The sequence below is a fragment of the Chelonia mydas genome, chromosome 6, assembly GCF_015237465.2.
Source record: "Chelonia mydas isolate rCheMyd1 chromosome 6, rCheMyd1.pri.v2, whole genome shotgun sequence".
NCBI lineage: Eukaryota > Metazoa > Chordata > Testudines > Cheloniidae > Chelonia > Chelonia mydas.
This window is the reverse complement of record NC_051246.2, coordinates 119388797-119408626: the sequence shown is the minus strand read 5'-3', so window position 1 is coordinate 119408626 and position 19830 is coordinate 119388797. Positions and strand designations below refer to the sequence as shown.

Below are 19830 nucleotides of genomic sequence, written 5' to 3'. Positions count from 1 at the left end.
GCCTTTTTGGGTGCAAGGGCTCCAAAGCCAATTAGGGGCCAAGCAGCCACCACGGGCTGCGCTTCCTTCTCGAGGCCCCTCAGGGAGAGCCGGGGCCCTGCGCCCCCTAACAGAAGCCCGACACCCCCCAGTTCCCTCACCCGCAGGGGCTTTCCCAGAGGCCAGGAGCGGCCTGGCTAGGGGAGGGGTTGTGCCAGGCCCAGCAGAGGCTCGCTCAGCAGCGGTCCCCAGCCCCGCACTTGTCCCCCGCTGCGCTAAGCCGCGAGGGGCTCCTGGGCGCTGCTCGTAACGGGGGGCGGGGCGGCGGCAGGCGGGCCTCGATTCTGCCGGGGAGCGCCCGCGCTGGGCCATGGCTGGTGACCGCAGGCCGGCCCCGGGGAGAGGGCGGCGCCGCGGGCAGGTGTGGGATGCTCGGCGTGCGCCCGCCGGGGCGGCTGCGGCGTGTGTGCGCGCCGCGCCCGGGCTGCGGCGTCGGGCGCCGGCGGGGAGAGGCGCGCTCGGCTGCGGGCTGGGCCATGGCGACCGACAGTAAGTGCGAGCCCCGGGGCCGGCTCTGGGCCGCCCCCCTTCCCCTCCGCCGGGGTGGCAGCGCAGGAGGCACCTCTGCCCCGGCCGGGGAGCTGCGGCGATGGCTGGCGGGGGCCCGCCCAGCCCGCCGTAGTGCGAGCTGCTGTGGACCCCCCCCAGCCCGCACTCCAACACCAACCTCCCCCGGCCCCAAGCCCTGCCAGTCCCACTCCTCTGCCCAGCCCCTTCTGGCCTCCACCCCCTCAGGCCCTAGCTCCTCAATCCCCTTTTCCCGCAGCTGCCTGCAGCCCCCTCTGTGCCCCCAACCTCCCTTAGCCTGGCTGCCCAGTAGCACCCCTCCCTCCTCTCAGCCTTCCCACTGCCCTACCTGCCCCAGCTCCCCCTTGACTTCTACACCCTTCTGAGCAACGGGGAGCTCTTCTGGGGGGAGAACTGACTGGCCCTGGCCCTTTGCCTTCCCCTTCCTCCAGTTCTTCTCCACCTGCTGCGAGGCATGAAAACTGGCTGGGCTTTAGAGGCAGGGCTCAGGGAAGCCCTGCTAAAAGCGGCAGGATTTTCCTGTGGTCCGTCGATGCCCCACCAGAGCAGAGAGAAATGCCACCCGTTAGGAGACGGGTGTCCAGCGACAGCGATGTCAGCTGTAAAAGGCCGGGCCTGACGCGGAACTTTTGCCTTTCGGGCCCATCCTGCTGCTAGAATGAGGAAAATCAAGCTGGCCCAGTTCGGCGATCTCAGCCTGCCAGCTATTCCAGTGGCACCGTTTTACATGCAATTTAAATCTTTAGTAAGAGAGCCAGGAGGAGTGGGTTTTTTTATGGACGTGATTTTATATTTCATTTTATTTGAGAGAATAAGATTTAGGCCTATAGGCATCGATTGACTTCTCCGTTCACGGGGGCTGCTCTGGTCAGGCTAGTGGGGCTGTGTATTGGTGGGGCAAATTCCATGCCTGCCTAAAGCTTGCAGTTTGGGGGGCAGTGCCCCACAGACCCTTCAAACTACACCTAGGCTTAGGCTCACCTGTTAATATATCCCCCCAAAAGTGGGTTGCCTCCCAGTCTAGCTCAGTGGTTCTCAACCTGTGGCCCAAGGGCTGCTTGTGGCCCAGTTAGCACAGAGCTGCAGCCCATGTGACATCCTCAGGGCCATACACGTAGTATTGGATGTGGCCCACATAACACGTTGTGGGCCGCATATGTGATCCACAATGGTAAATAGGTTGAGAACCACTGGAGCTCCTGAGAGACAGGACTGCTTCTTACTATTTGTGCGTATAACTCCTAGCGTGATGGGACCCTGATCTCGGCTGCAGCCTCTAGACACTACCATTACTAATAACGGTCAGCTTCTATTTTGGCTCATCTGTTACAGTTGTTGCATAGACAAGAACTGTCTAGGCTTAACTTTTGGCTGCAGTAGTTTTATACGCACATATGTGACATCCACCTCTGTTAACTGATATAAGCCACGCTAGTGTTTGGCCACCATGTTCTGCAACATGCCACCTTGGATTCACCAGAATTAGTACCTGGTTCAGGGCACTCTTAGCTTTTAGAATCACCATCCCAATCTTTGTCTTCATGTTTTATGGAGAAACATAGACATTAATACTTGGTTTAAAGTTGCTTAATTGATCCATTGCATGTGGCCTGATTGAAGAATGTTTTTGAAAAATAGTACGGAGTTCTTTAAATGATGGTGTGTATCAAGTTATAAATGGTCAAGAACAAAAACCTGTGTTTGAGTTTTTTGAAAGCAGTTAGACTGTTCAGGGAATTGTAGTTTCCCTCTGCCTTTAACTGTACAGTGATAGATAAATACGTCTGCTGTTCCTTGATTTCTTTCAAGAGCATCTCCCTAAGGAAAGAGTGTCCTGGGCAAGGCCCAGATGAGATGCAGGTTGTTGTGCACTGCTTTTATTGAGGCCTTAGAAGAACTATGAAATGACCTGATCTGTTCAATTTTATATGACAACTTTGTCAAACGCTGGCTTTCCTCCTGTTGTTTTTATAAGTTAGATGGGACCTGAGGGCAGTGTTGGTGCTAGATACATAATTAAAAATTGTCTTTATTGTATTTTAGAATATTTTACAAATATATGAAAATACAAAGGGCCAGCTTCTCGTCCCCAGAGTGGCTGCTTTGCACTGCCCTGGCAGCACAAATGTGAGATGTATAGATATCAATATGCCTTGAATCTACTTGTTAATAACTATAGAGCCTTCAGTCCCTTAAATCAAAAAAACTATCCCTCTATTTCCCCCATCAAAAACACAAACAAGATCACAAGGTGTACCTTTGTTTGCCTCTCACATCTTCCTACAGGAACAGAAAATTGGATGTTTAAACAAAATCTTCAGTTTATTGTTTGTTATTTGGGCAAGAATGTCATAACATATATGAAGGCAAATGTGTGTCTTCTCCTCTGACTATCTAAAAAGAGCCTCCCACAGGCTGACAAACCAGGGTAACATCATCTTGGCCTGTGCAGAGTGACCCATTGTGTCCTGTAAAGTTAATCAAGTTATAGAGATGGGTGGAGAACTTTAAATCAGTTAAGAATAGCTTGTGGAGTGACCTACAGAAAGACAAAGGCTGTAGGGGGTCAAGCTTGCTGTATCTTTCACCCCCCCACCCCAAGTTTATTTGTCTGCCTTATTAATCAGATATACATCCCTATATATGTGGATGATCTGCTTTGTTTCTTCAATACAATGTCTCTTGTTCTGTTGTGATCCCTGAAAGATGTGAAATAAAAGGTATTAGTTATAAATAAGGAATGTATGGACTGTGTCCACTAAATTTAGAGGAACTAAAGGCTTCTCTTGGGTTTTTTTCCTAAATGTTTGTTGCAGTCTGCAGGTGGTATGAATTATATGGCACCAGAAAGAAAAAGAATATTGAAAAATATCATCACCTAACCAGTGTATAACTCTGCAGTATTAAAAGAAATTGCTTAAAAGTGATGTGTGTGTAGGGGGGAGAATTCCAATTAATGGTCTGGGTTAATAGAGAATTACAATCCTTGAAATGAATAAACTTAGGGCTGTCAATTAACCACAGTTAGCTCACGTAGTTAACTCAAAAAAATTAATTGCGATTAATCGCACTGTTAAACAATAGAATACCAATTGAAATTTATAAAATACTTTTGGATGTTTTTTCTACTTTTTCAAATCTATTGATTTCTGTTACAACACAGAATACAAAGTGTACAGTGCTTACTTTATATTATTATTTTTGATTACAAATATTTGCACTGTAAAAATGATAAACAAAAGAAATAGTATTTTTCAATTCACCTCATACAAGTACTGTAGAGCAATCTCTTTATCAAGGAAGTGTAACTTACAAATGCAGATTTTTTTTGTTCCATAACTTCACACAAAAACAAAAAATGTAAAACTTCAGAGCCTACAAGTTCACTCAGTCCTACTTCTTGTTCAGCCAATCGCTAAGACAAACAAGTTTGTTTACATTTACAGGAGATACTGCTGCTTGCATCTTGTTTACAGCGTCACCTGAAAGTGAGAACAGATGTTCACATGGCATTTTTCTAGCCGGCGTTGCAAGGTATTTACGTGTCAGATATGTTAAACATTCGTATGCCCCTTCGTGCTTCGGCCACCATTCCAGAGGACATGCTTCCATGCTGATGATACTCGTTAAAAAACTAAAATGTTAATTAAATTTATGACTGAACTCCTTGGGGGAGAATTGTATGTCTCCTCTTCTGTTTTACTCACATTCTGCCATATATTTCATGTTATAGCAGTCTCGGATGATGACCCAGCACATGTTCATTTTAAGAACGCTTTCACAGCAGATTTGACAAAATGCAAAGAAAGTACCAATGTGAGATTTCTAAAGATAGCTACAGCACTCAACCCAAGGTTTAAGAATCTGAAGTGCTGTCCAAAATCTGAATGGGATGAGATGTGGAGCATGCTTTCAGAAGTCTTAAAAGAGCAACACTCAGATGTGGAAACTACAGAACCTGAACCATCAAAAAAGAAAATCAGCCTTCTGCTGGTGGCATCTGACTCAGATGATGAAAATGAACGTGCGTTGGTCCGCTCTGCTTTGGATCATTATCGAGCAGAACCCGGTTATTTGCATGAACACATGTCCTCTGGAATGGGGGTTGAAGTATAAAGGGACGTATGAATCTTTAGCGCATCTGGCATGCAAATATCTTGCGATGCCAGCTACAACAGTGCCATGCGAACTCCTGGTCTCACTTTCAGGTGACGTTATAAACAAGAAGCAGGCAGCATTATCTCCTGAAAATTGTTATCAGACTTGTTTGTCTGAGCGATTGCCTGAAGTAGGACTGAGTGGACCTCTAGGCTCTAAAGTTTTACATTGTTTTATTTTTGAATGCAGTTATTTTTTTGTACATAATTCTACATTTATAAGTTCAACTTTCACGATAAAGAGATTGCACTATAGTACTTGTATGAGGTGAATTGAAAAATACTATTTTTGTTTTTACAGGGCAAATATTTGTAATTAAAAAAATAAATATAAAGTGAGCACTGTACATTTTGTATTCCGTGTTGTAATTGAAATCAATGTATTTGAAAATGTAGAAAACATCCAAAAATATTTAAATAAATGGTATTCTATTATTGTTTAACAGTGTGATTAATCACGATTAATTTTTTTAATCGCTTGACAGCCCTAAATAAAACACACACAGCCTACGATGAAGAAAGGATTAAAGATATTTGTACGCTGATGCCATCTTCTAGAAGTTGAAGAAAGCAACAGAGAACTTGAGAGAGCATGAACGTGAGAGCCTTTTTGGCAAGTTCCAGTAGAAATAAGAGATTTGCCCCTTCCAACGATCCCTGAAAACAGGGTATAAAATTGAGGTCACTGTGTGGGACCTCAGAGTTCGCTGAACCCGCCAAAGAAGCTGTTGAACTTGTAAAGTGCTACTAGGCACTTGGGCCAGCCGTGTGGCTAGCTCTCCCCTATCACAAGCTTGCAAGGACTGAGAAGTGGTGAGATTTCATTTCAGGGGTTTTATTTTTCTTGGTGGTCTTTAATAGAAGTAACTGAAAGTTTCCTTGTTGAGTCTGTACTCTTTCTAATGAAATCTCAAGGAACCATATTCTGTATTTTAACTAAGTGACGCTATGTGCATGTTCCTCCTTTGTAAATCCAGATAGATTGGCTTATGAGAGCCTCAAACAATAACTTTAAGCAGTTGCTTTTGGTGGTATAAACTAGTTCCTCTCAAATCAAGCACAAGGAATAGCGGACTATTCATAAGAGTGCCTTAAGACAAAGTGCATTCTAACTTTTGAGATAATTATTTGAACATAAGAATGGCCATACTGGGTCAGACCAAAGGTCCATCCAGTCCACTATCCTGTCTGCTGATAGTGGCCAATGCCAGGTACCTCAGAGGGAGTGAACCTAACAGGTAATGATCAAGTGATCTCTCTCCTGCCATCCATCTCCACCCTCTGAAAAACAGAGGCTAGGGACACCATTCCTTACGTGTCCTGGCTAATAGCCATTAACCTCCATGAATTTATCTAGTTCTCTTTTAAACCCTGTTGTAGTCCTAGTCTTCACAACCTTCTCAGGCAAGGAGTTCCACAAGTTGACTGTGCGCTGAGTGAAGAAGAACTTCCTTTTATTTGTTTTAAACCTGCTGCCCATTAATTTCATTTCGTGGCCCCTGGTTCTTATATTATGGGAACAAGTAAATAACTTTTCCTTATTCACTTTCTCCACACCACTCATGATTTTATATACCTCTATCATATCCCCCCTTAGTCTCCTCTTTTCGAAGCTAAAAAGTCCTAGCCTCTTTAATCTCTCCTCATATGGGACCCATTCCAAACCCCTAATCATTTTAGTTGCCCGTTTCTGAACCTTTTCTAATGCCAGTATATCTTTTTTGAGATGAGGGGACCACATCTGTACGCAGTATTCAAGATGTGGGTGTACCATGGATTTATTTAAGGACAATAAGATACTCTCTGTCTTATTCTCTATCCCCTTTTTAATGATTCCTAACATCCCGTTTGCTTTTTTGACTGCCGCTGCACACTGCGTGGACGTCTTCAGAGAACTATCCACGATGAATCCAAGATCTTTCTCCTGATTAGTTGTAGCTAAATTAGCCCCCGTCATATTGTATGTATAGTTGGGGTTATTTTTTCCAATGTGCATTACTTTACATTTATCCACATTAAATTTTATTTGCCATTTTGTTGCCCAATCACTTAGTTTTGTGAGATCTTTTTGAAGTTCTTCACAGTCTGCTTTGGTCTTAACTATCTTGAGCAGTTTAGTATCGTCTGCAAACTTTTCTACCTCACTGTTTATCCGTTTCTCCAGATCATTTGTGAATAAGTTGAATAGGATTTGTCCTAGGACTGACCCTTGGGGAACACCACTAGTTACCCCTCTCCATTCTGAAAATTTACCTTTTATTCCTACCCTTTGTTCCCTGTCTTTTAACCAGTTCTCAATTCATGAAAGGATCTTCCCTCTTATCCCATGACAACTTAATTTACGTAAGAGCCTTTGGTGAGGGACCTTGTCAAAGGCTTTCTGGAAATCTAAGTACACTATGTCCACTGGATCCTCCTTGTCCACATGTTTGTTGACCCCTTCAAAGAACCCTAATAGATTAGTAAGACATGATTTCCCTTTACAGAAACCATGTCAACTTTTGCCCAACAATTTATGTTCTTCTATGTGTCTGACAATGTTGTTATTTACTCTTGTTTCAACTAATTTGCCTGGTACTGATGTTAGGCTTACTGGTCTGTAATTGCCGGGATCACCTCTAGAGCCCTTTTTAAATATTGGCGTTACATTAGCTATCTTCCAGTCATTGGGTACAGAAGCTGATTTAAAGGACAGGATACAAATCATAGTTAATAGTTCCGCAATTTCACATTTGAGTTCTTTCAGAACTCTTGGGTGAATGCCCTCTGGTCCCGATGACTTGTTACTGTTAAGTTTATTAATTAATTCCAAAACCTCCTCTAAACTTCAGTCTGAGACAATTCCTCAGATTTGTCACCTACAAAGGACGGCTCAGGTTTGGGAATCTCCTTAACATCCTCAGCCATGAAGACTGAAGCAAAGAATTCATTTACTTTGTCTGCAATGACTTTATGGTCTTTAAGTGCTCCTTTTGTATCTTGATCGTCCAGGGGTCCCACTGGTTGTTTAGCAGGCTTCCTGCTTCTGATGTACTTAGAAAACATTTTATTACCTTTTGGCTAGCTGTTCTTCAAACTCCTTTTTGGCTTTTCTTATTACGTTTTTACACTTAATTTGGCAGTGTTTATGCTCCTTTCTATTTACCTCACTAGGATTTGACTTCCACTTTTTAAAAGATGCCTTTTTATCTCTCACTGCTTCTTTTACATGGTTGTTAAGCCATGGTGGCTCTTTTTTAGTTCTTTTACTGTGTTTTTTAATTTGGGGTATACATTTAAGTTGGGCCTCTATTATGGTGTCTTTGAAAATTGTGTATGCGTCTTGCAGGGATTTCACTCTAGTCATTGTACCTTTCAATTTCTGTTTAACTAACCTCCTCATTTTTGCATAGTTCCCCTTTCTGAAGTTAAATGCCACAGTGTTGGGCTGTTGAGGAGGTGTTCTTCCCACCACAGGAATGTTAAACGTTATTATATTATGGTCACTATTTCCAAGCGGTCCTGTCCTGCTCTCCACTCAGGACTAAATCGAGAATTGCCTCTCCCCTTGTGGGTTCCTGTACTAGCTGCTCCAAGAAGTGTGATAAGCATATCAGAAATAGTGAAGAATTGATAACTGATGATTTCAAAAAAATGTAGTAAGAAGTCCTGGTGATTAGTGTTTTATGGTACAGCTGCTGGGCCCTGACACTGACCTATGACAATTGCTTGCAGGACTGCATGTGTGTTTTGTGTTCAAAACATTGCTGAAATGTTTGGTATATCTAAACATGACTTGCAAAACTGTTGATTATATTCGTGTGTGGTTGTTGGTGAATCAACAAACTAGTTTGGTTAAAAATAGCTGTGTCCTGATCTGAGAAACACTATTGAAGATAAAAGTTGATCTGAGAAGAACCTAACATAATTTGTAAGCTAATGCTTCCTGGACTATACAAAAGTGGCTATCCATCTTAAATTCCATTTAGATGTTAGCTATGATATTTATCCAATTGGCGAGCTGGATTTCAGCTTTAAAATCTAACTGGCACATTGGGAGTAGATTTTTATGAATTTACCAGCCATGTTGTCAGAGCAGTTGCAAAGCTGGCTGAACTGACCATCTGAGGATTCCCCCTGAGTGAGGAAAGTTGTGGATGGACTAAAGCTCCCATAGTGGCCTCTAGGGCTGCAGCTTCTCATAGGGGCCATTCCTGGCAGAAAGGGGGCATGACCAGAGCATCTCTATTTGTTGGTGAATCCTGGTGGCCAGCAGCAGCCAGGCATATGTTAGAGAAGCCCTGAGTCTGCTCTGATTTATATTAGTGATCCACCAATTGTCCTTTTTGTCTCAAGGATTGGGGGTGAGGGGAATAAAGAGGGGAGTGAATGACAATCTTGGCCCCACCTGAGGCTGCACCATTGGGCAGGGCCAGTGAGTACCAAAAAACCTGAATAATTTTAATGCATATCTAATATTAGGGGTCTATTCTTCATAGTATTAGATCCATCCAGTATTAGATCCATCATGAGACTCTTATCAAATGAAAGCTGTTCCGAGAGGGAATAAACTGTAAAGAAAAGAGAAAGGAGAATTGCTACAAGAACACCAATCTGTTAAAGTAGTCACTTTTAAGTACTAGAAAATGTTGGATGTTTCTGTATTGAAGATGAATTCCAGATCTTCTTAAAGTTTTTTCAATTGACATTTTAGTATTTTTCTTGTTTCTTTACATGGGGTTGATTGTGACCATTAATAGTTTTTTAAACACCGGTTCTGGATATTTATTTTGAAGGTGCTTTATTGTATTTACATTAATGTCTGAGTAGGTTCAGGTAATCTTGGAGTAGGCATGTCTCTGTGTTTCCAGGGAGTTGCACAGAACATAGCTACAAAGGATCACAGGTTTCCAGACATGTTTCTAACTTTATATGCCTACTTATGTGGGTTGAATCATCTGAGTGTAAATGTGACAGATTTTTAGACAACTGTTACCTGTTTTATGGACTCAAACCTTGTTTGTTATGAAACACTTTTGTAGATATAAAAGTAGAGTGGATTATTTTAAAAATAATGTAAAATGCTTTGACTTGTTTAAGAGGCACAGTGACATTAGAAGGCAGCTTTTACAAGGAAGCCTAGGAAAATCATTGCCACAAGATGTTGAAGCAAAGAGCATAGACAGGTTCGAAAGAGAACTGGAGATTTAGAGAAACAAACAGAATACTGATAGTTACAAGTTTTAGGCTCCAATTTGGCAAACACTCATGCCTCTGCTTAACTTTACCATGTGAATTTAGCCCTGCTGATATCAGAGTTGGGGCCAAGACCGGGCTGTGGCTCGGGGGAGGGGTGTGTGGACAAGGGTAAGGGTGAGCCAGCTGCACCACAGCTGCGGACGAGAGCTGGGACCCTGTGCAAAACCTGGGGGTGCTGCAGCCCCCATACACACACAAACTCACTCTCCAGCAGTATGGGGGTGGGGGGGTGAGAAAACCTGGATTTGTGCTGGAAATGGCCCACCTTGATTATCATGCACATTATAGGGAGAATGGTCACTCTGGATAAGCTATTACCAGCAGGAGAGTGAGTGTGTGTGTGTGTGTGTGTTTTTTTTTTGGGGGGGGGGGGGGAAAGGTGGGGGGGTGAGAGAACCTGTATTTGTGCTGGAAATGGCCCACCTTGATTTTCATGCACGTTGTAAGGAGAGTGGTCACTTTGGATAGGCTATTACCAGCAGGAGAGTGAGTTTGTGTGTGTGGTTTCTGGAGGGGGGTGAGGGGGTGAGAGAACCTGGATTTGTGCAGGAAATGGCCCACCTTGATTATCATACACATTGTGAAGAGAGTGGTCACTTTGAATGGGCTATTACCAGCAGGAGAGTGAGTTTGTGGGGGGGGCGGAGGGTGAGAAAATCTGGATTTGTGCTGGAAATGGCCCAACTTGATGATCACTTTAGATAAGCTATTACCAGCAGGAGAGTAGGGTGGGAGGAGGTATTGTTTCATGGTGTCTGTGTATATAATGTCTTCTGCAGTTTCCACAGTATGCATCCGATGAAGTGAGCTGTAGCTCGCGAAAGCTCAAATAAATTGGTTAGTCTCTAAGGTGCCACAAGTACTCCTTTTCTTTTTGCGAATACAGACTAACACGGCTGTTACTCTGAAACATTTGATGTTCTGTTGACTGAATTCTCACTCTCCAACTGGAGACTTGTGTTGTGTCTGCCTGTGGTGATTATAAAGCAAATCTTGAAAAATGTCTGCTTAGTTAAAAATATTGCTTGAGATCATAGGTCTTTTCTTAGTACTCCGGACACACTGAATTTTCTGAAAGAGCGTTTGTTTGTGCTTACAACATGTCTCTGGGGAATAACATTGGAAGGAAAATATGGATTCAAACTTCAGTGATATGTCATTTGGAGAATATTTTAAATCACTGTTTCATTCTTGATCGGTGTTCAAATAGAAGCAGTGTTCAAAAGGAAGCCTTTTGTGCAGGGTGTCAAGTATCAGGGGGTAGTCGTGTTAGTCTGTATCCACAAAAACAACAAGGAGTCTGGTTGCACCTTAAAGACTCACAGATTTATTTGGGCATAAGCTTTCGTGAGTAAAAAACCACTTCTTCAGATGCATGGAGTGAAAATTACAGATGCAGGCATTATATACTGACACATGAGAGAAGGGAGTTACTCCTTGTTGTTTCTGTGCACGGGGAATTTTCATTTTTAATTTGGCAGTGTAATCAGAATTTAGAACCCAAGGAGGACTGGTTACCCCATGGAATTAACATTGTTCTCTGTGGAAATATGCAGCTGTGTGCGCACCTCTGGAAGTAGGAGTGCAGGGGGTGTGATTCTGCTGAAGAAATGGTAGACAATTAAAGACGGTAGGCAGCATTCGTCACATTAGAGAGAGCTTAATGGGCTCCCCTGGTTGTGATATATCTTTCTCTATAGGCTCCTAAAGAGCTTTGAAAATCTGGCCCCCAAAGTCACCTGGTGTGCACAAGCTAAAGCCACCAGTGTGTATTGTGGTCACAGTGCAATGGGTGCATAAACTCTTTCAGTAGACTTCAAGGGTTCAAATAGAATAAATATTAAGCAAAACTTTCAAGTGGATGAGACAGCTTAACATTGGCCCAGTGCTACAAGTGCGTACTCAGATGAGAAACCAGATCGCTCACCTGAATAAAGGTTTGCAGGATCAGGTTCCATGTTGTTCTTTGTTTATGCCCTGGTGATTTATTCCAGATGGTGCTATCATTTCTCTAATGAGCCATCTGCAACATTCTGTAACGTTTTAGTGTCTGAGTGTTCTTTTGATCCTGGTGTACCAGAGAACATCAGAGCCATCCCATCTGGCTGAGTTCTTCTCCAGCATTGGTGGGCTGTAGGATTACACTAATGTAAATAAGAATGGTAATAATCACCATTGGGGAATTATCTGAAAATGCGAGGCAGCATCTACATTTAAAAGCAGCATCATTGATCTCTTATTTCCTTGAGACAGGTTGATGTCCTGATCCATGAGGGTAAGTAGATTTCATGTTCATTTTCCTTTTGTATGATCTATTGCTGATTGCTGTTGTGCATTGAGTGTTTGATCAATTATTCATTAAGGGGTTGATTCTGATCTGTCTGGAAATAAAAAGGAGAGTAACTCCCCAAATTTATCATATTTCTGCCTGCCTGAAAGCACAATTTATGCTGTGTTTTTCTCATACTGTTTTGGCAGATGTGAAATTCCTGCCCAGAAATAGATACATTTGTGCTTCTGTCAACTGTGTTTTGGGCTTGACCAATCAAAATGGCTGTGAATAGGTCACACTTGTGTATATTTTAATCTACCATGGATCTCATTTTGGCTGCCCAATCCAGAATAGCTTCTTAAATATTTTCCTTTCTAAATGTAACATAGACCTGTACAGTGACTGATGACAGTGTTATATGATAAGTAAACAGTTAACTGAAACTGCAGGTCCAAACAGTTTACTCACGATGTCTGAGAGGGGGGAAAGGCACTGTAGATGGCATTTGCTCCATTTCTTGTCGTCTCTTCATAGCTATTGCAATCACAGATTAGATACAGGCCAGTAATTCTGCATGCTTGACTTGCATTAGAGCATTTTGCATTGTGGTCTGGCTCTCTGAGGTGCGAGGCAAACCATAAGCTGGCTTTTTGCCTGTGAGATACCCCCTAGACTAGGTTGACTCAGAGGCAGCATGTAGACACGCCTTTCACTTTGCTGGGAGAGAGGAGAGGGATTATGTGGCAGAAACGCTGCAGTCCCCTCTTGCATTTTGTGTGAGACCCTTTTCAATTCATTTGTAGGGTGACCATGTGTCCCTGAAAACTGGGATTTCCTGACTATCCCATTGGTAAGAGGGACAGATTCAGGTTAGGGCTAGCATTGCATGAAAGGGATCTCTCAGCTGCTCCCTAGGGCAGGGTTGTTTTGTCTTTCTGCAGCAGCCCTTTCTTTTCCTCTGGTAAGATGACTTTTTGCACAGCAGGGATACATACGCTTTATTGGGTTTGAACAACCTAGAAGGGTGGGGATATTTTATTACCCCTTAGATTTCTCATTAATTGAGGAGTATCGTCCATAATATGTCAGTCACAGATGGGAAAAACTCCGCAAGGGTGGAGTGTCACCCATCCCCCGCTGCCCACACACACGACGCCTCTCAGCTCTGGATTTGGCCTGTGCAATCTGACGGAGCTGAAAGATGTGTAAAATCACAGGCACACAGGCAGCTCCATATTGGCTGCATGTCTGAGGAGGTATTTGTGTGTGTTGGTCCTGCACCAACTGTAATGCATAGAATATCGTGAATTACTGGCTGGCTTCCCTTCAGAGGGTTGCTTAGGAAGCCTAGTCTACACGACAGAGTTAGGTTGCCGTAAGTTGCTTGTGCGTCAGAATTCTGGGTCTAAAGGTTAGGGCTTTTGTTGCTGTTTTTAAAATCGTTTTTTTGAGCTCGCATGCACATGCATGTGCAAACACACACACACACAGCTACTTGTCCTTGAAATATTGGCTATAAAATCAGTGCTGTTTGTTCTCCTCGAGATCTGAAAAACTCCCTGCGGTGTTTGCAAACCACAGCTTGGATTCTCCCTTATAGTGCAGCTGCTTTAGTTCCAATATCCACCAGCAGTGTGCATCCTAAAGCCAGGGTAGCTGATCACAGGAGCATCACCCCAGCATAGGGAGATCACCCACGGTACCGAGCTCGGTACGTTAGAGCAGATCTCATTCCTTAGCGTAAATGGAACCCCCGCCGCTCCCAACTCCTGGCTGGCTTAAAGGTGTCATAGTTGGCTCTAGGGGCACCTGGAGTGTGTGTGGGGTGTGGGAAAAGGAGGGAGGGATGGATAGGAGGGCATAAGACAGGAGTACACAGAGCTCTAGCTGAAACTGCCAGCAGCATAATTTAGAGCAGCTTAATTGTTGTTGTTTTGCTAACTTCAGTGGTCCTATGAGGTCCTTATAGGACCACTGTGGGCAGCTGAGGATTGGCTACATCACTTATACTTTGCCCTGTCCTCCTTCCACATCCGACACATCCACTGCTATCCTAACAGACCCCCTATGTTTAGGTCACCTTTTCCACTGCCTCTGCCCAGCTGTGCCTAGTGTGACGATCCAGTTCTCTTTCTAACGGTCAGAGCATGTGTATCTAACATCAGTTGTTGTTCCTGGGTATGAAGGGTAGATTTAATTTTCTCCAGTTCCTTAGTAGGTTCTTCCTAGCTCTCTCTTTAGAGAGTTTTCAGAGAGGCAGCCGTGTTAGTCTGTATTCGCAAAAAGAACAGGAGTACTTGTGGCACCTTAGAGACTAACAAATTTATTAGAGCAGAAGCTTTCGTGGGCTACAGCCCACTTCATCGGATGCATAAAATGGAACATATAGTAAGAAGATATATATATATATATATATATATATATACACACACACACACACACACATACAGAGAAGGTGGAAGTTGCCATACAAACTGTAAGAGGCTAGTTTCAGAGTAGCAGCCGTGTTAGTCTGTATTCGCAAAAAGAAAAGGAGTACTAGTGGCACCTTAGAGACTAACCAATTTATTTGAGCATAAGCTTTCGAGAGCTATAGCTCACTTCATCGGATGCATGCAGTGGAAAATACAGTGGGGAGATTTTATATTCAGAGAGAACATGAAACAATGGGTGTTACCATACACACTGTAACGAGAGTGATCACTTAAGGTGAGCTATTACCAGCAGGAGAGCGGGGGGGGGGGGGGGGGGGGGGGTGGGAGGGGGAGGGAAGAAAACCTTTTGTAGTGATAATCAAGGTGGGCCACTTCCAGCAGTTGACAAGAACGTCTGAGGAGCAGTAGGGGGTGGGGGGAAATAAACATGGGGAAATAGTTTTCCTTTGTGTAATGACCCATCCACTCCCAGTCTCTATTCAAGCCTAAGTTAATTGTATCCAGTTTGCAAATTAATTCCAATTCAGCAGTCTCTCGTTGGAGTCTGTTTTTGAAGTTTTTTTGTTGAAGAACTGCAATTTTTAGGTCTGTAATCGAGTGACCAGGGAGATTGAAGTGTTCTCTGACTGGTTTTTGAATGTTATAATTCTTGATGTCTGATTTGTGTCCATTTATTCCTTTACGTAGAGACTGTCCAGTTTGACCAATGTACATGGCAGAGGGGCATTGCTGGCACATGATGGCATATATCACATTGGTAGATGTGCAGGTGAACGAGCCTCTGATAGTGTGGCTGATGTGATTAGGCCCTATGATGGTGTCCCCTGAATACATATGTGGACAGAGTTGGCAATGGGCTTTGTTGCAAGGATAGGTTCCTGGGTTAGTGGTTCTGTTGTGTGGTAAGAGGCTAATTAATTAAGATGAGCTATTATCAGCAGGAGAAAAAAACATTTGTAGTGATAATCAAGATGGCCCATTTAGACAGTTGACAAGAAGGTGTGAGGATACTTAACTTAGGGAAATAGATTCAATGTGTGTAATGACCCAGCCACTCCCAGTCTCTGTTTAAACCCAAGTTAATGGTATCTAGTTTGCATATTAATTCCAGCTCAGCAGTTTCTCGTTGGAGTCTGTTTTTGAAGCTTTTTTGTTGCAAAATTGCCACCCTTAAATCTTTTACTGAATGGCCAGAGAAGTTGAAGTGTTCTCCAACCGGTTTTACCATTAACTTGGGTTTGAATAGAGACTGGGAGTGGCTAGGTCATTACACATATTGAATCTATTTCCCTATGTTAAGTATCCTCACACCTTCTTGTCAACTGTCTAAATGGGCCATCTTGATTATCACTAGAAAAGTTTTTTTTTCCTGCTGATAATAGCTCATCTTAATTAATTAGCCTCTTACAGTTTGTATGGCAACTTCCACCTTCTCTGTGTGTATATATCTATCTTCTTACTATATGCTCCATTCTGTGCATCCGATGAAGTGGGCTGTAGCCCACGAAAGCTTCTGCTCTAATAAATTTGTTAGTCTCTAAGGTGCCACATGTCCCCCTGTTCTTTCTTTAGAGAGTGTCTGTCTCAGCACTACTCGCTCACTGGGAGTCATCCATTTGTCCTGTTACAAGTACTCCTTTGGGATCGCTGTTGGTGTAGTGGCTAGAGCACTGGACTGGGACCCAGGAGACCTGGGTTCTGTTCCTGGCCCAGCCAGTGGCCTGTTGGGTGACCTTGGGTAAATCCCTTCTCCACCCTCTGGCTCAATTTCCCCATTGATGAATAATACTGACCTTGTTTATAAAGCCCTTTGAGATCTATGTATTATTAGTCATTGGAGGAAGATGAATTAAAATCCAGTAAATAATCACAATGGCTTTTCCAGAAAAGTGGCTGGCCAGGGTTACAGTGTTTCCAACCCAAACATTCAAAAACTGTGAATCTGCTCCCCCCAAAATCCTGAGGTTTTAAACAGTGATACATTTCAGGTCCTTCTGGTTTTTGAGCCTTCAGGGTTCATGATTTCAAGCTTTACTCAGCCATGTTTTTTGAAAAATTGTAAATGAAACTTGAGATTCTTATGTAATCACAAGGCTTCAGGAACTGAGGCTTTATTAAAAACAGCACATTTTGTGAGGCTTATGATAGAATCATGAGAGTTGGCAACTCCAGGGTTATTTAAACAGTTGGTGTTTTAGGGCCTGTTCTTTCACAGTACTGAGCTCAGATCCTCAAAGATATTTTGATACCTAACTCCCAGTGAAATCAAGGGGAGATAGGTGCCTAAATCCCTTTGAAGATCTGAGCCCGAGTACCTCCAGCAAGTTGCTGAGTGTTGGCCTCAGCTTGTGTTTACTTCGGTGGGCGTTGAAGGCACGTGTTCTTTGCAGAAGGTGCTTAGCGCCTCACCGGATCAGGCTGCGAGTGGCTGAATACTCATGTGCTTCTGAAGAGAGCTTCACAAAGAGACTTATTGCTTCTTAATGTGATACTTGGCGTCTTTCTATAACCATTAACCACTATAAAATCTCGCTTCAAGCCAAGAGGTATTGCAAATACGTGCCAATTTGTGCAGTGTGTCTGCTGTTAATTTGATCATCATGTGAATGAACCAGCTACTTCAAAAAAACTTGTCCTTAAGATCCCAGTGTCCTCTGAAATAAACAACTTCTAATATATATATATTTTTTGACTACTTAGCGTTGCCCTGAAAGAGATGAGTTGGGCAAGGGAGGATTGCATTAAAGAGGAACTATCAGGAACTACCCAACTGCTGGAGATGGGGAGGGATCTGAGTTACTACAGAGAATAATTTCCCAGGTATCTGCCTGGTGGGTCTTGCCCACATGCTCAGGGTCTAACTGATCTCCATATTTGGGGTTGGGAAGGAATTTCCCCCCGGGTCAAATTTGCCTTCCTCTGCAGCATGGGGCACGGGTCACTTGCAGGTTTAAACAAATGTAAATGGATTCTCTGTAACTTGAAGTCTTTTTAAACCATGATTTGAGGACTTCAGTAACTCAGCCAGAGGTTAACTATTACAGGAGTGGGTGGGTGAGATTCTGTGGCCTGTGATGTACAGGAGGTCAGACTAGATGATCACGAAGGTCCCTTCTGACCTTAGTCTTATGAGGGATAATCCACACTCCCACAACCCTGTCCCGTGAAGTTGGTGCATAAAAGTGTAGAAGCAGACGTCAGTTTATTGACCTGTGTGCCTCTAGACCAGGGGTGGGCAAACTTTTTGGCCTGAGGGCCACATGGGGTTCCAAAACTGTATGGAGGGCTGGGTAGGGAAGGCTTTGCCTCCCCAAACAGCCTTGCCCCCCCTCACTTCCCATCCCCTGACTGCCCCCCTGCTCCTTGTCCCCTGACTGCCCCTTCAGGGACCCCATCCCCTATCCAACCCCCCCACTCCCTGTCCCCTGACTGCCCTGACCCCTGTCCACACCCCTGCCCCCTCAGGGACCCCATCCCCTATCCAACCCCCCCACTCCCTGTCCCCTGACTGCCCTGACCCGTGTCCACACCCCTGCCCCCTGACAGGCGCCCCGGGACTCCCATGCCTATCCAACCACCCCTGTTCTCCGTCCCCTGACTGCCCCCACCGAACCTCTGCCCCATCCAACCGCCCTCTGCTCCCTGTCTCCTGACTGCCCTCAGGAAACCCCTGCCCCTTATCCAACCCCCCTACTCTCCGCCCCCTTACCATGCCTCTCAGAGCAGCAGGACTGGCAGCCACACTGCCCTGCTGCCTGGCAGGAGCTTGCAGCCCCACCGCCCAGAGCGCTGGCTGCATGGCGAGCTGAGGCTGTAAGGGAGGAGGGAAGCAGGGGACGGGGCCAGGGGCTAGCCTCCCTAGCCAGGAGCTCAAGGGCCGGACAGGACTGTCCGCGGGCCATAGTTTGCCCATTTTTGCTGTAGAGCCTCTGGCTTGTGGGATCCCCTGAGCAATCTTCAGCTTGTCTGCTGATTTTGGAGTTTTTAAATAGTTTGTGGCTATGGAGATTTAAACAGTTTAGATACATCGGGGACAGATTGTGCAGGCACAGGGCTCGGGAGATCTCTGCTTTGCATAGCTTGCATGAGGCTCAGCTGTAGCTGTGCTTGGCAGAGCACAGTGGCTGCTCTCTCCCAGCACCTGGCATGCAAGTCACAGTAAAGGGGGAAGGGTGTGGTCAGTGCCTGGCCCGGTTCTGCTCCAGCTGGCTGAGGGAGCAGGTTTCAGCAGCAGCGTCCAAAGGGAGTTTGCACTGCAGCACTCACTCATCACCTGCGTGCCTTGCAGCAGAGGGAGGGCTTGTGGCTTCTGATGCTCATTCCCTCCAGAGACCCTGCCTCTGGGGGGCATTGCAGCTCTGCGTCACCCCCAGTATGGGGCAGTGCTCATCTAGTATCCGAGGGCCCTGTGTTGTTAGTTATTTGGGAATCGAAGGTGTCAGTGTTTTCTTTTTGAGCGTGGATAGTTATAGCTATAGCATCATCTGTTCATATACCGTTATCTGTGGTGGTGTTTGCTTGGTAGAACACAGTGCTGCCACCCCAAACATTCAAACACCAGGAGTCAGCCAAAGAATCTGCAGATTGGCTTAAAAATCACAAAAATTTTAAAAAATGTGCAGTCCTCTTATTTGCTTTCTGATTTCTGAGCCGCTAGGGTGGGCTTGGTTCAAGTCTTTAGGCTTTTCTCTGTAACCACGAGGGCTAGAAACTTAGATTTTAAAATCAGTGAAAGCTGAGGTTCTTGCGCGTTTTCTGGGGCTGGAGCTGTAAGAAAAACACCTAATATCCCAAGACCCAGAAAAAATTGTGGAAGTTGACAACCCTGGCAGCGTTCAGTAATGGTTACATTTAAAAACTGGTTTTAATAAATTTGAAAATACATATTCCATGGAGTTCCAGAAGAGGCAGAGTCTGTGCGTGAGAACAGATGCAGGCATTTGTACAGAGAACAGGAACAGACTGTAGCATGCTCATCAAATTGAATGCAAAGAAATCTATTGGGGTTTCTAATAGAGAAACCTTAAAGTGTATTGCTGCTTTTCAGCTGAGTCCTATTAAATGTAGTAGTAGTTGTAAACTGATAGTAGAGGATGTGTACATACCCCTAAGGAAGCTTTTATTAGGCAGAGAACCTGAAAAAGAGTAGGAGAAAACGGAA

At 44.4% G+C, this 19830-nt stretch overlaps 1 protein-coding gene across 4 annotated transcripts in view; it reads left to right on the top strand.

Annotated features, from left to right (window-relative positions):
- The first annotated feature begins 333 nt into the window (after window positions 1-333).
- SYT16 (synaptotagmin 16) overlaps window positions 334-19830 on the top strand; it is a 141663-nt gene continuing 122166 nt past the window's right edge. Inside the window, exon 1 of one of the 4 annotated variants that reach the window (XM_043549381.1) lies at window positions 334-528. In XM_043549381.1, coding sequence (XP_043405316.1) covers window positions 408-528 — 121 coding nt within the window. In that variant the 5' untranslated portion in view covers window positions 334-407. The remainder of the gene's footprint in view (window positions 529-19830) is intronic. The other 3 variants (XM_037901130.2, XM_043549382.1, XM_043549380.1) reach the window with 3 other exon arrangements.